The sequence below is a fragment of the Acomys minous genome, assembly GCF_964271855.1.
Source record: "Acomys minous genome assembly, chromosome: 3".
Taxonomy (NCBI): domain Eukaryota; kingdom Metazoa; phylum Chordata; class Mammalia; order Rodentia; family Muridae; genus Acomys; species Acomys minous.
Genome location: NC_140485.1, coordinates 115359691 through 115380955, shown reverse-complemented (window position 1 = coordinate 115380955; position 21265 = coordinate 115359691). Strand labels below are relative to the sequence as shown.

General features: G+C 43.6%; 1 protein-coding gene across 2 annotated transcripts in view; it reads right to left on the bottom strand.

The window, feature by feature from the left end:
• ENPP3 (ectonucleotide pyrophosphatase/phosphodiesterase 3) overlaps positions 1-10778 on the bottom strand; it is a 72445-nt gene extending 61667 nt beyond the window's left edge. For both annotated transcript variants that reach the window (XM_084777977.1, XM_084777978.1), the window contains exons 1-4: positions 10594-10778; positions 6750-6825; positions 2777-2899; positions 1235-1360 (exon numbers count right to left, since the gene is read on the bottom strand). In XM_084777977.1, the coding sequence (XP_084634103.1) occupies positions 1235-1360; positions 2777-2899; positions 6750-6825; positions 10594-10671 (403 nt within the window). In that variant the 5' untranslated portion in view covers positions 10672-10778. The remainder of the gene's footprint in view (positions 1-1234; positions 1361-2776; positions 2900-6749; positions 6826-10593) is intronic.
• Positions 10779-21265: the final 10487 nt, after the last annotated feature.

The window sequence follows — 21265 nt, the reverse complement described above, 5'->3', positions numbered from 1 at the left end:
CTTTTTTTTTTTTTTTTTTTTGCTTTGCTTTCACGGAAAAGTCATGAATAAGGACTTAATTAAGAGTCCCTGGGCATGGCTCCATCCCTGTGTTAAACACACAACAGTTACAAACACGCCCCACTCGTGGAGAAACAGAATATGCTTCTTGGAACATGGCTTGTCCTAGTAGTAGTCACTGCTGACCAATAAGCCGCCTAGAGAGCTGAGCTCAGCCATTGGCCAGTGGGGACCGGGCGCTCTAGCAGCCGAAACCCCTTGCTCGCCCAAGACATCTAGATGGGAGCTTCTCTGGTTTGTAATCTGTCAGAGCTATAAAACGTCACGACGAAGACGGCTTCTAGAAGAAATGATTTCATTTGGGCTTAAATATCCAGAGGAATATGGATTTGCTGTGGCAGGGAGGCTTAGACCCAAGTGACACGGCAGCCAGAGCCAGAGCAGAAAGGTGAAAGCTTACAGCCTTAACTACAAAAGCAAGGCAGAGCAACCTGGAAGTGGTAAAGGGATTTTAGCTCTGAAAGCCCACCCACAGTGACACACTTCCTCTAGCAAGGCCACACTTCCTGACACGCCCCACCACCACCACCATAGCACTACAAACTGGGTTTGTATTCAAATTCCTGTGGCTATGGGAGACATATTTTGTGTCTTCCATCTTTAGATTAGAGAGCCCAGCTGTAGCAATGCTTACACTCTGGCTTCTGTCTCTTACTTCAAAACGTGAGATCTAATTTGATTTCTCTATTTTTGGTTAAGAACATAAATTCGGGAAGCCAGGCAGTGGTGGTGCACGCCTACAATCCCAGCACTCAGGGAGGCAGAGGCAGGCGATCTCTGTGAGTCTGAGGCCAGCCTGCTCTACCGAGTGAGTCCAGGACAGCCGAGGCTACACAGAGAAACCCAGTCTTGAAAAACTAAACCCCAAAGGATTAATGTTTGCCTTGTCCCAGGTTAACTAAGGCTATTTTAAAATATAACAGGTGTCTGTGTCTTGATTGATTGCTAGTGGGTTTGACCGAAGTAATAATAATTATAGGCCTGATAATAAACAATTATTAGGCCGTCCTGGTAGTTTAAAAACAGCACATTTCATCTCACCCCAAACACATTCCACCTTTTCCTGTGTGTGGACTACGAGCTACCTATCCTCTCCTGCCTTAAGATAATCACTGTAGCTCAGGATAGCTCTGAGAAAGCCAGCGTTGCGGTAACCAGCACCTCCCCCGCTTACCTTGACAAACGGTCTTGTAGTTGGCGCAGCAGTCCTTCTTCTGTAAGCAGTCTTCCGCGCAGGAGCAGAGGCTGCTCTCCAGCCTGCTCTCCCCACAACGAAACGAATTGCACGTCCACACTTGAGCTGAAAGAGCGTGCAGGGCGGTTCTGAGTGCCGAGGCGCACAACGCAAAGACCACAAATGCCTCGCATTCCTCCCTGTACTGTTCCGATACGGCCAGACCCCTGATTCATCTGATTGAATACATGAAAATACACTGCACAAAAGAAAAAGAAGCTGCAGCCCCCCTTTCCTTGTATGGGTGGCAGAAAGAAATGAGGCTACACATGATGAACTTGTACTCTGAGTCTGCGGATGGTCTGAGCCCCGATCCTATTCCCACTTAAGTGTAGGAACTCCACACCGTGAAGCTTCGCCAGCACTAACGCAGTATGACTATATCCAAGAGCAGCCTGGCCCAGCCTTGTCTAAGGACAGCCAATAAAGAAAAGAAAGCTGTGGCAGAAGTGACAGGAGAATCCTAGAATTCCATGGAAACCCCATTTCACTTTCTGTACAGATAACCCTCGACTGCAGTCAAACTAAGTGTGGACTCCTGTGTTTTGTACTGTTAATTATGATAATAGTTTACCTTGTATAGATGTTCAGAAAGATGCTATGTGTTGAACTGTGCACTCATTTTTTTTTTCTGAGACAAAGTTTCTCTGTGTAGCCTTGGCTGTCCTGGACTGGCTTTGTAGACCAGGCTGGCCTTGAACTCACAGTGATCTACCTGCCTCTGCCTCCTAAATACTAGGATTAAAGGCGTGCGCCACCGCACCAGCTCAGAACCGTGCATTCTTAAGAAATCATGAAGCCCTAGTTTCTGTTCTATGCAAATATGATTCTATTTGGAAATATGTGCAAATTATTCACAAAGAATCAAGAAAAGTGAAGTAGGTAAGACGATCCTCAATGCAATGCCTGGCTTTTTTTTTTTTCTTTCCTTTTCTCTACCGTTTTCCCTTTTTCTGTTTTGTTGCTGCTGTTGTCCTTTGGTAAACCTTCACTGTAGAACCCAGTCTGGCCCAGTCCCTCTTGCTTGGCCTCCTGAGTCCTGGGATTACAGATATGCTCTCAACTGATTTGCTTATACTAAGGGGAGAGACGGACACACAGAGAGAGTAAGGCTATGTGAGGAGATGAAGATCATGTGACACTGAAGGCAGAGTCTGAAGCTGTGACACTGCCAGTCAAAGATTGTCAAAGCTTGCCAATGACCAACAAGGCCCTAGAAACGAGGCTGGAGACCCTTGTCCCTCAGTCAGTGCTGCCAATGTTAGGATCTTGGATTTCTAGCTTCCAGAATTGAGAGAAAGGACGTTGTTTGGGGTTTTGTTGTTGTTGCTGTTGTTGTTTTGTTTTGTTTTGTTTTCAGCTACCTCGGCTGTGGTACTTTGTTATGGTAGCCCTGGAAACTAACACGTAGTGTAAGGTCGTGATGCCAGCATGACGGCTGCATAACTAACGCACTAGTGAACGAACAGTGAAAACCCATACTTGACTTCACGCAGGTTTCTTCAAAGTCCCAGCAGCAGTCTCCTCGGCCCGAGCATCCTGCGTCACACCTGCAACCCTCCAGTCCTCTGGGTGAAGAGTCGAAGCATTTCCTTCTGCAGCTGCCTGTCAAAGGAAAGGCGGACAACAGCAGCACTTAGAGGTCAGCCAGCCTTTCATCCCTGGAAGGTGAGAACCACACAGAAGCAGTTTGTGCAGGCTAAGACTAGATGGAGGATGTCTATAGATGGAGGATGTCTACAGTTCAGTATGAGACTGCTGCTGCTGCTGCTGCTGCTGCTGCACTGAATGAGAGACGTGAGTGTATAAACACAAGTGTGATGGCCACTGAGTAGAACAAAACTAGTGAGGGGGTGGGGAAGGGGGGAGGGGGAAAGGAGTAGGATGACCCCACAGAGTATCAGGAAAGGGGCGGGGCGTTTGCAAATTAGCAAAGTGGAGGAGGCCAATGTGTAATTTGGAGCTGCTAACAGGAATAGTTCAAAAGGTGTGAGGACAGGTGCTCATGAGGCCCAGCTGCGCTAAGGAGAGGTCATTAAAAAAAAAAAAAAGACAACTTAGATTTGTATTTTAGAAACTTGCTCCAGAAAAATAAGTGCCAGGGAGTGAGTGGATGGAAACTTTCAAATCCAGCAGGAGATTCGAACCCAGACAGACAGAGTCTAAAGGAAGGAAGGAAGGTAACAGCAGTGTACACAAAGAAGACACAAATACAATCTAGAAAAAGTAAAGAAAACTTTGAGAGAAGATTTTTGGTTTTGTTTTTTGTTTTTCATGAAGAGTTAAGAAGGACTCCCAGCATGCAGGGCAAGGGTTCTGAACACCATAAGCCCTCCTTATCAACCATCAGTAGTCAATAATTTCTCAGCTGGGAGTAGGGACTCACACCCTCTCCCCAATGCCTCCCTCCCTTCTGTAGCCCATCCTGGCCTGTTGACAATCATCATGACCTTGCTCAGCTTTTAGGCAGTACAACAGCCACTGTAGGTCCAGAGGACACTTTCCCCACAGTCATCCCGACCCTTGATTCTAATGACTCTTTTGTCCCTCCTCCTTGAAGTTTCCTGAGCCAAGTATGTGACAAGTTATGTATAATTTATCTTGACTGTGGATTGAGTGCGGACTAACTAAATGCTTATTATCTACAATTTCCTTATCTGCTTTTTATTCCCAGAAAGTCACTTGAAGGCAAAGAGTACATAGTAGCATGGTTGGGTGAATTCAGTTCTGCCAACATTATCTCCATTCCTTGGAAACCATGACATAATTTTAATTTTATTTATTTGTCACTCAAAATTACATTTTTGAGACAGGGCCTCATGTGGCCCAGACTGGTGTCAAACTCTAAACAGCCAAGGGTAACTTTGAACTCCTAGTCCTCCCGACTACTGGGGCATATGCCACCATACTTGGGCTATGAGATGCTAAGGCTTAAACTCCATGGCCATAAGCATACAAGATCAGCAGTCTACCAGCTACAGCCCCAGCACACAAAAGTGATCTTTTAGCTTTGTTATCTTTCAAACATTGTAATGTGTATCAGAGTAAAATGGTGGGAAAAAGAGACATAGCCATAGAGATATTACATTAATAAAAATTTTCTATTTTTTAATAAAAAACTTCTAAAACAAATGGTGCTGATGAAATAATACTGAGCGTCATTATATTAGGACAACTGATCAGTTGCAGAGGGAGAAATGGACCCAGTTGTATTCTTGCCTCATATACAAAAATCAGTAAGTGCACAAGACTACTCATTTCAAAATGTATCCAAAAAAAAAAAAAGTTTAAAAAGGAAGGAGAATAGGAAGACAAGATGATGAAGTTCATTTCCTCCAGTCAAATGACTTTTGAGTCCCACACAGGAAGCTGATATCACCAAAAGTGTGTGTCCAGGCAAAAGTTTCCCCTGAAGCCAGTCTCACATATCAACGCCCTTCTCATTGCCTCCACTCAGATATCTAAGTGAAATGTCAATTTTAACATGTTCAAAAATGAGCAACTGAATCTTTTTATCCAAACTAGTACTGCCCAAAGCCCCACCTCCACCCAATCCCCAGCTCAAGTATGAAAGCTTAGTATTTCCAGATGTTCATGCAAAAACAGAAAACAGACAAACAAACAAACAAACAAAAAATAGGGTCATCCTTGAGTCAACTCATTTTCATTTTATAGCCCATTTGTTAATATATGAGCTCCAACCCATGCAAATGGTTCCAGAATTCAAATATACATTGCCACTGCTTTGAGACAAGGTTTGGGAGGGTGGTAACTGTCCCCTCTGCATCTACACTCACTCTTCCATGTTCAGAACACAGCAGCCTTAGCTCACGATACAGCTGGGAACAAATCAGCTTATTTCATTCCTCAGCTTGAACTCTCTGATCCAAATCCAAGACCAAGCTTTGATATGCCACCCTCTATGGATTCGCTTTTCTACCTGGCTGATCCCATCCTGTGGTTGCCTCCCTCTGGCCCCGGTAAGCCCAGCTCGTGCCCTTCCTCTTACCCGTTCAGTGGGGCACAGCTGCCATTCTCCTGGTTTAGACTCTTTTTTTTTTTTCCTTTTAAAAAAAATATATATGAGTGCTCTATTTGCATATACATCTGCAGGCCAGAAGAGGGCGTCAGATCACATTATAGATGGTCGTGAGCCACCATGTGCTTGCCAGGGATTGAACTCGGGACTTCTAGAAGAGCAGACAGTGCTCTTAACCACTGAGTCATCTCTCCAGCCCCTAGGTTTAGGCCTTTTTATTTGTTGTTTCTGGTTACCTAGAATACTCTTCCTTGGAGAGTGACCCCACGTGTTCACTTCCCTGAGCTTATAATTCAGGAGTTGCTTTGCAGCCACATGCATTCTCACATACCAGCCTGACAACAGTTCATTCCCTTTTTTCTTGCTTTCTCTCATTATCGATTCCTTGAAACTCCCCCTGTCCTCCACTACACTACGGCCTTCAGCATCTGAGCATTCCACCTACTCCCTTCTCAGGGCTGGGACCATAGTTATGCCCTGTCACATCCAATTAATTCAGTCCTGAAGACCAACCCCTGGGCTTTTTCACGCATGCTAGGCAAGTACTGGACCAACAGGACCAATGAGGCTACACCCTCAGCCTAGAAATGTACACTCCTGAAAGGACTTTTGTCTGTCCTCTTCATCACTAGATACTAATTAGAAAAGCACAGAACACAAGTCAACATTTAATTTTTAGTGAGCAGGTTTAAAAAAAAAAGTACACACATGACAATAAGTTTGAAAGAACGTAAGAATACGTATACAATTTAAAAATCCACACATTGCGAATGAGTAAGGGTTTGGGTTCAGCAGAAGAGATCAGGCACAAGAATGGATAATAAATGAGCTGAGTGTACGACATGCCAAGGAATATTGAACACGGCGAACAAGGCTGAAGAGGCCCTGATTGGCAGACAGAGGCTGAGCTGCTGTTAGAAGAGCGGAGAACATGAGATGAAGGGAAGAGAAGGAAGAAGAGTGGCTCTGGGAAGCCAGTAGGCGTGAAGAAATAAGGAAAGGAAGGAAGGGCTGAGACAACAGGAGATTAGCCTTTTGAAGCCAATTTATGCACTTAAGAGGGTAGGGTAGTCAAGAAATGCTGCCCACCTGTATGCCTCAACCACAGAAGGATACCACTAAAACAGCCTGCCAGCGTTCACTCCAGCAGAAATAGTAATGCCCCCCAGAGATACAGCAGGCCATGACCACAAAATGACAGGAATTGTCCAGCTAATACTAACTTTAAAACAAAACAAAACAAAACAAAACAAAACAAAAACTCTGCCATGTTCCCATATTGCATGGAAGAACTGTGTCAATTCTTAAATGGATTTGGGAGTTTGAATGAATTAAAATCAGAAGAAAGAAGAGACTGGTTTGGAGTTTGTTTGTTTGTTTGTTTGTTTGTTTTTTAAAACTGCTTGGGGTATATACCTTGCTCTTCAGGCTTCCTGAGTCCAAGTCCCAGGCCTAATCCAAGCGACATAATCACCAATAAAGCAAGAAGAACCTGTTAGAGAGAAGGAGAAGTCATAAGTTCTGTGGCTTTTTAAAACTATAAACCAAATGACAGGTAAGTACTCTTCAAGCGCAGGCAACATGCTAATTACGAACTATAGAAATGATCCCTGAAAGTATAGTCCTGCAACATGCTAATTACAAAAGGTACCAGGTGCAACAACTGTTATACTTAGTGTCCGGTAAAAAGAAATTGGGGGAAATAATTATTTTATCTGATTTGTATCTGGCTTTTGAAACAAGTTCTCATGTAGCATAGGCTAAAGCATTCACAGGCCTCTGCCACCATGCCTGGAAATCAAAACCAGGACGTCATGCGTGCCAGACAAGTGACTGAGATGCATCCTAACCCCATGAGAAAATGTTTCATATCTCGCTTATTATAGACATCCAAATGCACACACTTTCATAATTCAAATGCATTAAGTTTAATTCCAAGCTGAGACAGAGGCAGGAATTAAAACCATGGGAGCTATTTACCTCCATCTTTCCCACTTTTTCCCCTTTTCCTGACTAGGCTTCCCCTTGGAGAGTACTTGTAGGAGATTACTCTGACATCCAGTAGAACGGTGCAATCCCTAAATGTCTCATTGTTAATTAGCCCGAAGACCAGGAAAATGATTAACATGTGTCAACATACAGCGTACAAGCAATTAACTGAGAGAGTCTACTTTGCCCTTCAGTTCACACACACAACTTCACATGATTTGGAGGCTTTTCTTGACCAGAGACTGTTCTGGTCACTGGAGTCACTGCTGTCCGACAAAGCTGTGCAGCAGGGGGACTCGGTGCTTCAATCAGATCAAATGTGGGGTGACCAGATTCTCTCTTTTACCTAAGCCATGAATCCAAGCAAGAAGAACACTACCTAGTGGGGCTGTGTGAGCTGTACAGACTTGTAACGGGGTCTGGCGAGGGTGTGTGTGTGTGTGTGTGTGTGTGTGTGTGTGTGTGTGTGTGTGTGTTGATAGCTGCCAAGCCTGATATCCTGAGTTTGATCCCTGAGTCCTACAGAGTAGAAGGAAAAAACAAAAAACAAAAAACAAAGTCCCCAAAGTATCCTGTCTTCAGGCCTTCTGTGTATGTGCTGCGGCAGGGGTGTGCCCCGCACCGTAGCTTTTCCCATGAAGTCTCAAATTGCACCCAATTATCAGTGAGAGATCTCCGAATGCACATTTGCTCAATGGAGGGCACTGAGTGGAAACAACTACTTAAGAACAGCATTAGAGGGCAGTGGTGGTGTACCCCTTTAATTCCAGCGTTTCTGGAGGCAGAGGCACAGACAGCCCCTACCAGGATTATTGGAAAGCACAAAAGGCGGCTTTGGTCAGCTCCTTATGGTAAGCCAAGTGTATTGTAGATTTACAGACTGTTACACCTTGTGTGCTGTCTTCTATTATACTTGCTAAAAGTCACTGTCTATCCTTACTATGCTTTAAATTTTTGTAATATTAAAATTTATATTTTCTCAGGCTTTTGTCCTTATAGCAGGTGTTTGTGCTTTCTTTCCTTCCTTTCTTTCTTCAGTGTGTAATTTATTTAAACCTTCTTAATGTCCACATGCATCTTAAGTTACCTTATGCTGAACACAAAGTAGGAAAAAAATGTTCTGGACTCCGAAAAGGTTCTGAGAACCCAACATTTGGCATCAGCTTGACTGAATAAAGTGTAAGAGGAATATATAGAAACCTTTAATAGTATTTTGTTTTGTTTTTTTGTGTTTGATTTACGGTCTTTTGGAGATCAGGCCAGCCAGCCTTAAACTGCATCTGTAGCTGAGGATGACCTTGAACTTCTGACCCTACTGCCTCTACCTTCTATATATCATAATTACGGGCATGCACCACAATACCCACTGAAACCTTTAAAAATTTAATTGAAACTTGCTTTTAAAAAAAGGAAAGAAAAAAAAAAGGAACCATTAGGGTCCTTTTTGAGATCTGGTTTTAAAATAGCAAACTTCCTAATACAAAAGGAAGAAGAAAAAACAAAAAACAAACAAGCAAACAAACAAAAATGACAGAAAGATTTTTTTTTTTAAATCTCCAGGCTAAAGAGATAGTTTGGTAAGCAAAGGGTTTACCCTATAAACGCAAGGACATGAGTTCAATTCCCAGAACCCAAATCAAAAGAATGTGCCTGGTGATGTGCAGTGCTAGAGAAGACGGAAATACCCCTGTGGCTGCAGCATCTGTCTCAAGGAGAGGAGGGAGGAGGCTAGGAGCAGGCTGGAAAGTGATTAAGTAAGTAAGTAAGTAAGTAAGTAAATAAATAAATGGAAGAGAGAGAGGGAGGAAGGAAGGAAGGAAGGAAGGAAGGAAGAAAGGAAGGAAGGAAGGAAGACAAGAAAAGAAAAGGAAATGAGGCAGACGTGTCTATGAGATAAAACCTATGCTTGCGTGGGTGCCCACGGGTATCTCAGAAGGAATAGGAAAAGAAACACAGAAAAATACAGAAAGCATCCAAGTTTGGCTCCCAAGGTATTTTGATTCCTTGAGTTGACGTGATGGCATAGATAATAGCATGAAAGCTGCAAGGAGTCTCTGTAACTCCTAGAAAGATAAACCACTGGGGATTTATTGAAGGTTTAGTTTACTGTAGTCGCTGGGCTCAAGGCCCATGCATTGTTTGAGGAGTGGAGAGATGTGCTGGCCTGGTGGAGTCAGAGGAAAGCTGCAAGCAAGGCAGATGTGAAAAATTCCTGCATTTGCTTTGGGCTTGAGACGCAGGGTGAGCAGTCAGGCAGGAGACAGCTGAAGTTAAGGATGACCCAGCAAGAAGTCAGAGAATGTGCCTTGGGCTGGGGGGAAGGTGTGGCTTAGTGACAGAGGAGAACACAGAGACTGCCTAAAGAAAAGATCATCGGATAAGATGTCAGGAAATGAGGAACATCCAACGAAGGAAAAGGTAAGTCAGCCAAAAGACAGGTAAGTCTTAGATGTGAGCATTTCAATATTGTCAAGGAAGTAAGGGGAGAAAACATAAAAACAAGACAAAACAAAAAACACAACCAAAAAAACCCCCCAAAAAACCCAAAAACCCAAAAAACAAACAAACAAAGAAAACCCAAACCAACTCCAACATCCTTGTATTGTTATTAGGGACATTCAATTGGAGCCAGAAAGGCAGGGAAAGGTGGATCCGCTGCTAAAGGAACTCATCATTATGGGGAAAGAAAACCGGAGCACACATTTGCATGTGCCATGAGAAATCAGGGTGCTGGACAGAGTCCCCCAGTTCTCCTGTTTGATGATGAAGGATAAAAACAGACTAATAAAAGCAAGGAGCCTTTTTAACATTTATATTTTGGGACAAGGAAGATAAACCACATAAAAAGACAAAAGGAAGGAAGGAAGCAAAGTAAGATAAATGCAAGTAAGTTAATAAGATAAAAATCAACAGTTCCTTAAAACCTACGTGCTAAGTGATTTCCGTCAGTAAGTCCTTGCTCTTACAATCATTCGTAGCGTTCAAAAATGTCTTGAGCTCTAACTATAAACACATGGTGAAAAAAAAATCAGCAAAGCGTCCTCATAGATTTCTGTCTCCTAGCGGAATACAAACCTGTTATAATTAAAAGTTCTGCTGGAATGTAATTAATTATGTTAGCTTGCATTACAGTTAGAAATGATAAAGTCACAATTACTTACTTAACATTTTAACCCGAATAGCAACACAAACAAACATTGGGTGGAAAGGCGTGCACTTCACATCTGCCACCAAGCTTGTAAGACTAAAATTAACAACTGCACTCACTCACCACGCACAGGATTTTGTATTTCTTGAGGCTGTCTTTCTTAACGGGCTCCTCCATGGTTAACGCTAGCCTGGAATCCATTCTTCCCTTGGCTTTGCAAACCTGTTTAGCCAGAAAACAATAATAGTCTTTTCTTCCCTCTAGTCAAGGAAAAGGAAACTGTCCTGACTGCCACAGCTGTGACTGCCTTTTAAATACAGGCGAAAAGAGGAGCTGTGTAGCGATTGGGCAATCGTTAGGGACACACCGTGGTCTAACAGTATTGTCCACAGGGTAAAGTCCGTTTCTCAGACGTTGTGGACAGCTGTTCTTTACAGCCTTAGAAAAAATAATCTGTAGGAACCAGGATATGTAGATAGCAAGAATAATGCATTAATCAAACCTTTAAAAATCTGGGTTGTTTGTTTGTGGCAAGATGTCATGTCACTGCTACCTCCTGAGCACTAGGATGACAGCCAGCATGTGCCACCATGCCCTATTTACGAAGTGCTGGCAATTAAACCCAGGGCTTCATAGCAACTGAACTCCACCCCAGCCCGATATTTTCTGGGTTTTGTTTTTGTTTTTAGGCAGGATCTTATACCATAGTAGCCCGGGTGGCCTCAAGTTTTCAGAGCTCTCCTTTCTCAGTCTTCCAAGTGCTGACAAGGAGCCCTGTGACACGGAGTTTATACATTTATATAGATTTCATGTTGCAGTTGAAAACTAGTGCATTTAATAAAGTGCTTGGGGGCCAGAGAGATGGCTCAGCAGTTATGACTGTGGTCTGTGGCTGCAGAGAAACACTTCAGTTCTCAGCATCTCAGGCTCACTCAGGCTGCTCAGGCTCTCAGGGATCTGCTGCCCTCCTCTAGCTACCAAGGGCACTAGTACCCATGTATGCACACAGCTACATACACACACACACACACACACACACACACACACACACACACACACAGTGCTCCAAGAGCACTAGTACCCATGCATGCACACACACACCATGCTCCAAGCACACTAGCACACACACATGCATACACACACTCACACATACAGTGCTCCAAGAGCACTAGCACCCATGCATGCACAGAAATATACAGACAGACAGACAGACAGACAGACACACACACACACACACTCATGCAAACAAACACACACAGTGCTCCAAGAGCACTAGCACCCATGCATGCACACAAACACAAAAATAAGAGTTACAGTCAAAGGGAAGGGGAAATGGGTGAAAGCGGGAGGGGAGGGAGAATTGGGAGGATGCACGGGATGGGATAGCAATTTAAGATGTAATATGAATGATTTTATTTTTCAATTTAAAAAAGTGCATGACAAAAAAATTAGATCTGGAAAAAAAAAGAAGTATTTGTCCCAGTTAGGGACAAATCTTTTTATTTTTAGGGGCCAGTCAGACTTTCACTATCAGTCAAAGTCTCTGGAATAATGGGATCACAAATGTGTACTACTGTGTCTCTATCAAAGGAAAAGATTTTAAATTTAAAAAAAAAAATGAAAAAGAGCCAGGTGTGGTGGCGCACGCCTTTAATCCCAGCACTCGGGAGGCAGAGGCAGGCAGATCTCTGTGAGTTTGAGGCCAGCCTGGTCTACAAAGTGAGTCCAGGACAGCCAGGGCTACACAGAGAAACCCTGTCTTGAAAAGAAAGAAAGAAAGAAAGAAAGAAAGAAGAAAAGAAGGAGGAGGAGGAGGAGGAGGAGGAGGAGGAGGAGAAGAAGAAGAAGAAGAAGAAGAAGAAGAAGAAGAAGAAGAAGAAGAAGAAGAAGAGGCTGAAGAGAGGGTTCAGCAGTTAAGAGTTTATACTGCTCTTTCACAGGACTCCTTTAGGATTTCCAGAATGAAGTTCCTGCTTCAGTAGGCTCACAAGTGCCTGTAACTGCAGCTTCTGGGGGATTTTCAGCCTCTAACCTCCAAGGGCTCCTGCGCTTATACACACATAACACCCCCACACACATATACCATACACATACACACATACACGTATACACAATTAAGTAAATAAAATAATTAAAAGAAAATAAAAATGTATCTAACTATAATATAATAAAAATTCTGGAACCACTAAAAAGTGTTTTAGTTCTGTGAGGGGTGTGTCTTACATTTTATTTAATATTTATTTGGTTTTTCAAGATATGGTTTCTCTGTGTAGCCTTGGCTGTCTTGGACTCACTTTGTAAACCAAGCTGGCCTCAAACTCACAAAGATCTCCTGCCTTTGCCTCCTGAGTGCTGAGATTAAAGGAGTACACCATAATGCATGACTTCCCCCCACTCCCTTTCCATGTACTTGTTTATTTATTTTTGGAGTATATTACATTTTGTAATGTCCAAAATTTAAGAATTATTTTAAAGCAAACAGCAAAATAGTGTGTGTGGTGGTTTTCCTAAGAATGGCCTCCATAGGCTCATATATTTGAATGCTTAGGGACTAGTGTTCTGTGAGGGGATTGGAGGGTTTGGAGGTGTGGCCTCAGTGGAGAAAGTGTGCTCCTGGGGATGGGCTTTAAGGTTTCAAAAACCTATGCCAGGCACTCGCAATCTCATGTTCTGTCTGTCTGTCTGTCTGTCTGTCTGTCTGTCTGTCTGTCTCTCTCTCTCTCTCTCTCTCTCTCTCTCTCTGTCTCTGTGTCTCTGTCTCTCTCTCTCTCTCTCTCTCTCTCTCTCTCTCTGTCTCTCTCTCTGTCTGTCTGTCTGTCTCTCTGTCTCTCTCTCTCTCTGTCTCTCTCTCTCTCTCTCTCTCTCTCTCTCTCTCTCTCTCTCTCTCTGTCTCTGTCTCTCTCTCTCTCTCTCTCTCTCTCTCACACACACACACACACACACACACACACACACACACACACACCCCAAATCAGGACATAAAACTCTTGGCTACTTCTCCAGTACCATATCTGCCTGCATGGTACTGTGCCCCTGCCATGATGACAGTGGACTAAACCTCTAAAACTGTAAGGAAGCCCACAGTTAAACGTTTTCTTTCATAAGAATTGCCTTGCTTATGGTGTCTCTTCACAGCAATAGAACAGTGACTGAGACAGTGCGTTTTCACTGCTTATTGCATTCTGTGGTATTAAGAAGCATTCCAAGTCGGAAGAGGTTGAACTGGACCAAATATTTTTTACTAAGTCTGTACCCACTGGGCTACTGTGAATGTGAGTGACAGTGTGCCACACTGTCTTCATGACCCTCAGGCTGGATCCAGCAACTGCTGGCTGATGAACTTGAGTTATTGAGGTTTTCTTTCCTTCTCTGTCTCCTTCCCTGTCACTGGGGCCTCTAATGGCTTTGACATCTATGGGTCCAATTCTTGTGGCTTCCTTTGGTTTCCAGCCAAAAGGAGCTCCCTGGTCCCAGGTGTTATAAAGTGTAAGCTGGCCCGATTGATGGACGAGTGCTCATCTCTAGCAGCTGGAGGTTGCTCAGCCCTGTTTGAGGAAAAGCAGTTGGTCATGGAAGGAAGGGTTTGATGGCTCTATAATGGCTGCTTTCACACAGATTAAGGAATGTTTTCATGCATATTATCTGACGTCAAATTGAGGGTATCTTTAGGGATGTTTGCTCAGTGGTGGAATTCTTGCCTAGTAGGTTCCAGTTCTTGGGTCCAGTTTAAGTACTTAAAAATGACACATGTCCCTTATAATTATTAAAAGTAAAATAAGGCTCTAGTTATTTAGATTAAATGATTTACTTTCTCAATATTGCCTACTTACTAAACACCAGAATTAGAGCTGGAAACCAACTCTTCTAATTCCCTAATCCAAGCCTTTTTTAATCAACCAACTAAAAGGTTCTTGCAGGGGTTTAAATAGGAATGGCTCCCATATACTCATATATTAGAATGCTTGATCATCAAGACGTGGCACTACTTGAGAGGGATTAGGGGGTGTGGCCTTGTTGGCAGGGGTTGGGCTTTGGGGTTTCAAAAGCTCAAGCTAGGCTCAGCATCTCTCTCTTCCTGATGGCTGTGGAGCTGGTGTAGACCTCTCAGCTGCTCCTCCGGCACCATGTCTGCCTGCATGCTGCCATGCTTCCCACCATGCTAAACTTCTGAAACTGTAAGCAAGCCCCTATGTAATGCTTTCTTTTACAAGAGCCACCTTGGTCATGGTGTCCCTTCATGGAAATAGAACACCAAGTAAGACCACTCTCTTTTTCATGTGTGTGTGTGTGTGTGTGTGTGTGTGTGTGTGTGTGTGTGTGTGTATAAATATATATAATAGCTATAGTCTATGCTGAGATGAAGGTTCAGGTTGATGGAAAATGCTAAATTAATACAGTGAGGTCAAAAGTCACAGTAAACTCTTCAAGTTTTGATAACATTAAAGCCAGTGTTGTGGTATACTAGTCCTATAAGCACTGCCCGCCTTCTCAAGCAAACCCTGAGAACTCCCCTCAGCTGTAAAGATTATTTAAAGTCCTTCAAGTGGAGCACACCCTATGGGAAGCAGTGCTCTAGGTAAACTTGTCCAACTATAGCACAGTGGATGATAACTATGGGAAGAATATGCTTTGCTATGCAAAGGCTCGGAGATATTAAGAACAGCTCTGAGAAGCAAGTCAGATCCCTTCTTCTGTTATTAAAGTCACTCTCCCAAGCAAGACAACACAAACGCCAGCTTTCTTTTTGGGTACCCAGTTCTTTTCCCATAAGTTCCTTATGCTCAAGCCCGATCTGTAGAAGCAGGATAATTAGCTGATGAAACAAAAGAGATACTTCGCAGAATTGGAAGACTCTACCGAGATCTTCAAATCCGGGATTTTCATACTTTTTAAATGAATAAATTCTGCTCCTTGATAATTTGATATATTCTTATAATGCATCCTGGTTATCCTCTCCCAGCCTTGCCTGCATTTCACTCCCATTACTCTTTCTTCTTCCCCACAAGTCTTTCTTTCTTTCTTTTTTTCACATTCATGACATTTTGTCTTGTTGTATATCCCAGAGCTTAACAAGGACTGTCTGTGTGACCATGAGCCTGGTGGACAAAACAGCAGGCATCCAGCTAGTTACTGTGCTCCCTCCATCCCAGAATCCATCAGTTGCTAATAGCTTATCAGTAACGTGTAGAACTCCGAGAGCTCTTTCCCCACCCATGGCCGACTGTTGGCTGGGCCTGACTTGTGCAGACCCAATGAGCACAGCTGCTAGGAGCCCATGGCTGCCAACGCTATGCAATGCTTAGAAGATGACACTTCACAACTCTTCACCTTGTCTTCTGGCTCACACTTTCTGCCTTCTCCTCTGCAATGTTCCCTGAGCCTTAAAGAGATGGTACAAAGATGGTATAAGTGGGTGGCCATCGGCCTCTACCTTCATCTCCATTCACTGCAATCAGAAGATTCTCTGGTGAAGGCTGAGAGTCAATTTTGCTTGCAGGTATAGATGCAGACATTTGTGAGGAAGATTGATGCTACACCAACTTAGCCAAGTAACACTAGTTGGCTTCCCCCTACTTCTGTAGTCATGAGTTCTTCACTAGGTTTACTTACAATCTGAGCATGGATTCCCTCTTGTGGCATGGGTCATTAATCAAATCAAGGAGAAGTTAATTACCACCATAATACTTGTACCACTGTTGCACCAATGGGCACATTAGTTCACAGTGTTGAGAGCTGTGTAAGGTAGTTTATACCTCCAGCCCCACCACACGTGTACACACACACACACACACACACACACACACACACACACACACACACACACACACACATTATCATCAGATACCCTGGAAACCATCTAACAAAAAAGGAAGTTAGTTCATCTACAGCTTGGTTTACTTATATTTTGTATTCAGGATATTTCTGGCAACAGACTCTTCTCATCTATTTCCAGTGGACAATCAAATAAAATTACAAAAGCCTACATTTGAGGGAGGGGCCTTTGGAGCCTCCCTGACCAACAATTTCCATGGAAGTATTCCATACTGGACACTGGAGTTTTGGTTTGTTTGTTTGTTTTGGGGGGTTTTGTGACCCATTAATTATAGGATCAAAACTATCTAGTTATCTGCCATCAAACTCTCTGTTGTGTGTTTTAATTGGTAAACAAGATAGTAGATGCCCTATTTTGTTTCCCATTGTTGTGATAAGTACCACTCTCAAAAACAACTTGGGGAGGAAAGGGATAATTTCATCTTACCACTTATAACCAATGCTTAAGGAAAATCAGGAAGGGAACTCAAGGCGGGAACTGAGGCAGAGGCCCTGGGGGAGTGCTGCTTAGTGGTCTGCTTTTCCATCCTGGCTTCCTATACACCCAAAAGCACCTGCCCAGAGATATCTCATAGGTAAGATACAAAATATAATGATGGTTTGGGGAAAGATTGAACCTGTATCACCACGTGCCTTAAAAATGGGGAGCAACTGAGTGTTAATATTTAAGCACTTGCCATATAGCCTGAACGTTTGCAGGCTTCGGGGTTCTGAAAACCTCTGCCACCTGTGGCATTCTTGAGGCTCTTGCTTGCATCTGTGATGGTTAATTTTAATGCTCAACTTAGAGAAGCTGTAAAGTCCAGTTATCGGATCAAGTCCTGTTCTAGGATGTTATTGTGATGGTATTTTGTAGCTGTGGTAACGACTATAATCAGTTTAGTTCTTAAAGAAATCACCTTTAATGGTGTAAGTAAAGGCTGTGGAGGTGGCCAAGTGGCCAAGGGTGGCTGCTGATCTCTCTGGTGACCAAGTGGTCAAGGGTGGCTACTGCTCTTCCTGAAGACCTAGGTTTGCTTCCCAGCACCTGTATCAGGCCACTGACAGACAACCATCTCTGTAACTCCAGCTCCGGGGGATTCAACACCCTCTTCTGGCTTCTGTGGTCTCCTTCACACACTTGGCATACACATAAATAAACATAAGTATTGAAATGATGATGATGATGATGATGATGATGGTGATGTAAATTATCTTAGTTAGGGTTTATTGTTGTGAAGAGACACCACGGACCAGGGAGACTCTGGAAAGCATTTAATTGGAGCTGCCTTACAGTTTCAGAGGTTTAGTCCATTAGCATCATGGCTGGAACCATGGTGGTGTGCATGGAGACATGGTGCTGGAGAAGGAGCTGAGAGTTCTAAACCTTGATCCCCAGGCAACAGAAGTGAACTGTATGCCACACTGTGCATAGCTTAAGCATAGGAGACCTCAAGGCCTCCCCCTGCCCCCCACAGTGACACATTTCCTCCAACAAGGCCACACCTCCTGATAGTGCCACTCCCTCTAGGCTAATCATTCAGACACAGGAGGCTATGGGGGCCATTCCTACTCAACCCACCCCAGTGGTCCTTTGTTCACCACTCAGAGGTGATCAGGGTAAAACCTAGGGACTGAGCCATACCTCACTTGGTAGAGTGCTTGCCAAGAGTTTGTAAAGCCCTGGGTTCATTCCTCAACACCACACAAAAGCAGGCATTGTGGTGGCAAACACTCGTTATAGTTCACTAGGGAAGTGGAGTCCAGAGGATCAGAAGCATTCTCAGCTACACTGGGGCTTCAGAGCCAGCCTGGGCTACATGAGACCTTGTCCCTCAAAACCAAAATAAATGGGGGAAAAGGAGTAAAAGCAAGAATTTACTAGATAGGATGTTTGATCTCGAGATGGTAGCTTCAGCTTGCTCTCCAGCAGGCCCGTCCAGTCAGTTCTGTGGGTTTTGGATATACCAGCCTCCAGGACAGTGAACCAAGTCCTTGACACCTGTATTTCCCCTGCTCCCAATTAGTTATTTTTTTTTTTTTTATGTTTAAATGAAGCAAAGTTGCCTCGTTAAACATAATGAGGATTCATGTTCTGGGTTTCTCAACCACTGCCTTGATTTTAATTTCCAATCTTGGCACTCCATACACCTTTGCCCCCAAGTGCTTGCTGGTTCTGAGACCCCAGCAACATCTTCGGATACTACTTTTCAGTTCTAAAGGACCCCACTGGCTCTGGCTCCATGTTTTCACAATGCATTTAAGTGCCGCCACCACCACCCCATGTTGCAGACCCCTCCTTTCTCCTTTCCAGTCTCATCCTCTCTGTTAGCTCTCTGCCACTGTCACAATGCCCCTGAGGTCACCTCAGGAGGAAGGGTTTATTTTATCTCCTAGTTCCAGGGGTTTCATACCATGCCAGTCAGTCTTGTGACTTTGGGGTCACAGAAAAGAGGCTTTGATAAAAGAAGCTTTTCACCTCGTGATGGCCTGGAATCAAAGAGAGGAGGAGGAGCTTTTTATACTCTGGGAGCATAAACAATACCGAACAGATGAGGGAGTCCCTGCAGGTGTCGGACCGGGAAACTGAGCCTGCAAAGGCATGGGGGATGGAAACAGCTGAGAATCTGATGTGGTCCCTGACTGAGACAGCATATAGGCCAGCAGGCCATAAAGTACATGTGACATCATCCCTAAGGATGGGTAATGGCTCAGGGAGGGAAGAGTCTGGAGGATGTGGGTGAGGTCTGCCTCCGCAGATGACAGAGAGGTCACCAGGTCATTAACAAAATCCACTCTCAGCTTTCTGGGCAGGAAATCAGGTATTATATGCCCTCTGTTGAGACGAGGCCCCTGCGTGTTAATATCCCTGCTTTCCCTAGTGATCTGTGGGCACAGAACCTTTGTGTCCCCAACTTCTCCTCTCATTTTTTTTTTTTTGAGAAAAATTAGTGGTCATGATAGAGGCCAAGGCTGAATGCGTTGCGTCTCTAGCTGGTCTAACTAGTACAGTCAAGCAGAAGAGAACTGTAAGAATAGCTAACAGAGGATGAAGGAAAGGGAAGACCATCCTCCACTCACCCGTCTCTTAGTTCATTTTTGCTGATATTTTTACTGTGGGTGAAATGAGTGTAATACTGCCTATTCCACATAAAGCTTTATAAGCAATCCTTCAGCATAGCAAAACAACGTCATACTGTCTCCTATTACAGGTATGAGTGACCCGAATTCTAGTAAAGTCTCCTAGAGAGATAGTCTAGAGACACTGTGTTGACAGAGTGCTCCACAGTACTGGAGAGCAGTCCCCCCCACCACCCAGTGCAGTCCATGGCGTGGTTTAAGGTATGGGCCACATACATACAGTCACACCTTTGAAACCTGGGATGAGCTGAGTGGTTCTTCTCAATCCTGGGACTTTCTTTCTGGCATGCCCACTATTTGGTGACAGGAAGCAAATCACTTCTGCTTTTCATTTGTGGAGCTGCCTCCCACCTTCACAACTTCCAAGGAAGATTTATTTAAAGTTTTAGTAAAAGCCAGGCATGGTGGTACAGATCTGTAATCTCAGCACTCAGGGAGGCAGAGACAGGAGGATTTCTGTGAGTTCAAGGCCAGCCTGGTCTACAAAATGAGTTCAGGACAGCCAAAGCCACACAGAGAAACACCGTCTCAAAAAACAAAAATAAATAAATAAATAAATAAATAAAATTAAAAATATTTTTAGTAACAATTCAGAGATCTAAGCCCCCACGCACAAATGTCTAATGAATGAAATTATAATACATTAGTACGTATAATTTGGTCAGTGATCCAAATCTTCCTTGACACCCAGAATTCTAGAACTAGCTCTTACTTTAGAAGAAGCTATGTCAAAGAAATAGAGGGACATTGAAGGCTTTTATGTCATCTAGACTAATAAATAAACATGAGAGCCACTAAGCCACAGACAATGCTCTGGGACTTAGCAGGTACAAGAACATTGAGCTTCTGAGTTTACTTACAGAAGAAATGAGCAGTGTAGGCTATAATACAATGGGCTGTGTTAGGAGTAAAAATGAGATGGCGAGACACTGATATGATACAGAGAGATTTATTTAAAGGAAGGGAAAGGAGTTAGGACCTGAGTGGGCCATGAGGGTAGAGACAGAGAGAGGAAGAAAGAAAAGGGAGTGCCCTTAGAGAAAGTGCAAGAGAGAAGTACAAGAGTAAAGAGACAAAGTAAGAGAGCAGAGTGACAGGTGGCGGGGTTTGTCCTTTTATATCCTGGGCCCATACCTGGTGATAGGCAGGCGATGATGTCAGAGGTTGCTAAACAACCAAGAAGCAGGCAACTTATATAGCAACATTCCTCCCTTTTCCTATAATTAAAAAAAACAAAACAAAACAAAACAAAACAAACAAACAAAAAACCGAGGCCGTTGGACTGCCTTTCATGTAAGGTAAAGTTAAAGTATATAAATGCAGGTTCATTGGAAGCAGCTCTTGGCTCCTGCCCTGGAAAGTTCAGGGTAGAGGTCGGCGTATGCCAGCCATATCCTGCAGCAGATAGGGACCGAGGAGCACTGGGAGAACCTGGAGCTGTTTGTCCCAGGTCCGAAACACTCTCTACCTTTATTGGTGATACCTATTCATGTAATAAAATCCTAAATGTACTAATGGTTGCACAATTTAGCAAACACATGAAGAATTAATGGATTCTTGGCCAGGGATGTAAGTTGCTTGATAGAGTGCTTGCTTAGCACGCACTTAGCCCTGAGTTCAATGCTCAATACCACATAAACAGGGTGTGGTACTGCAAACCGTAATCAATCACTAGGGATGGAAAAAAAGGCAAGACACTCAAGGCAAGATAATCTTCAGCTATATGTTGAGTTGAGGCCAGCATTGGCTACATGATCCCCTGTCAAGAAGGAAAGAAAAAAAAAAGAAGGAAGGAAGGAAGGAAAATACAAAACAAGTATAAGGAGGATTTTTAGAGAAAAAA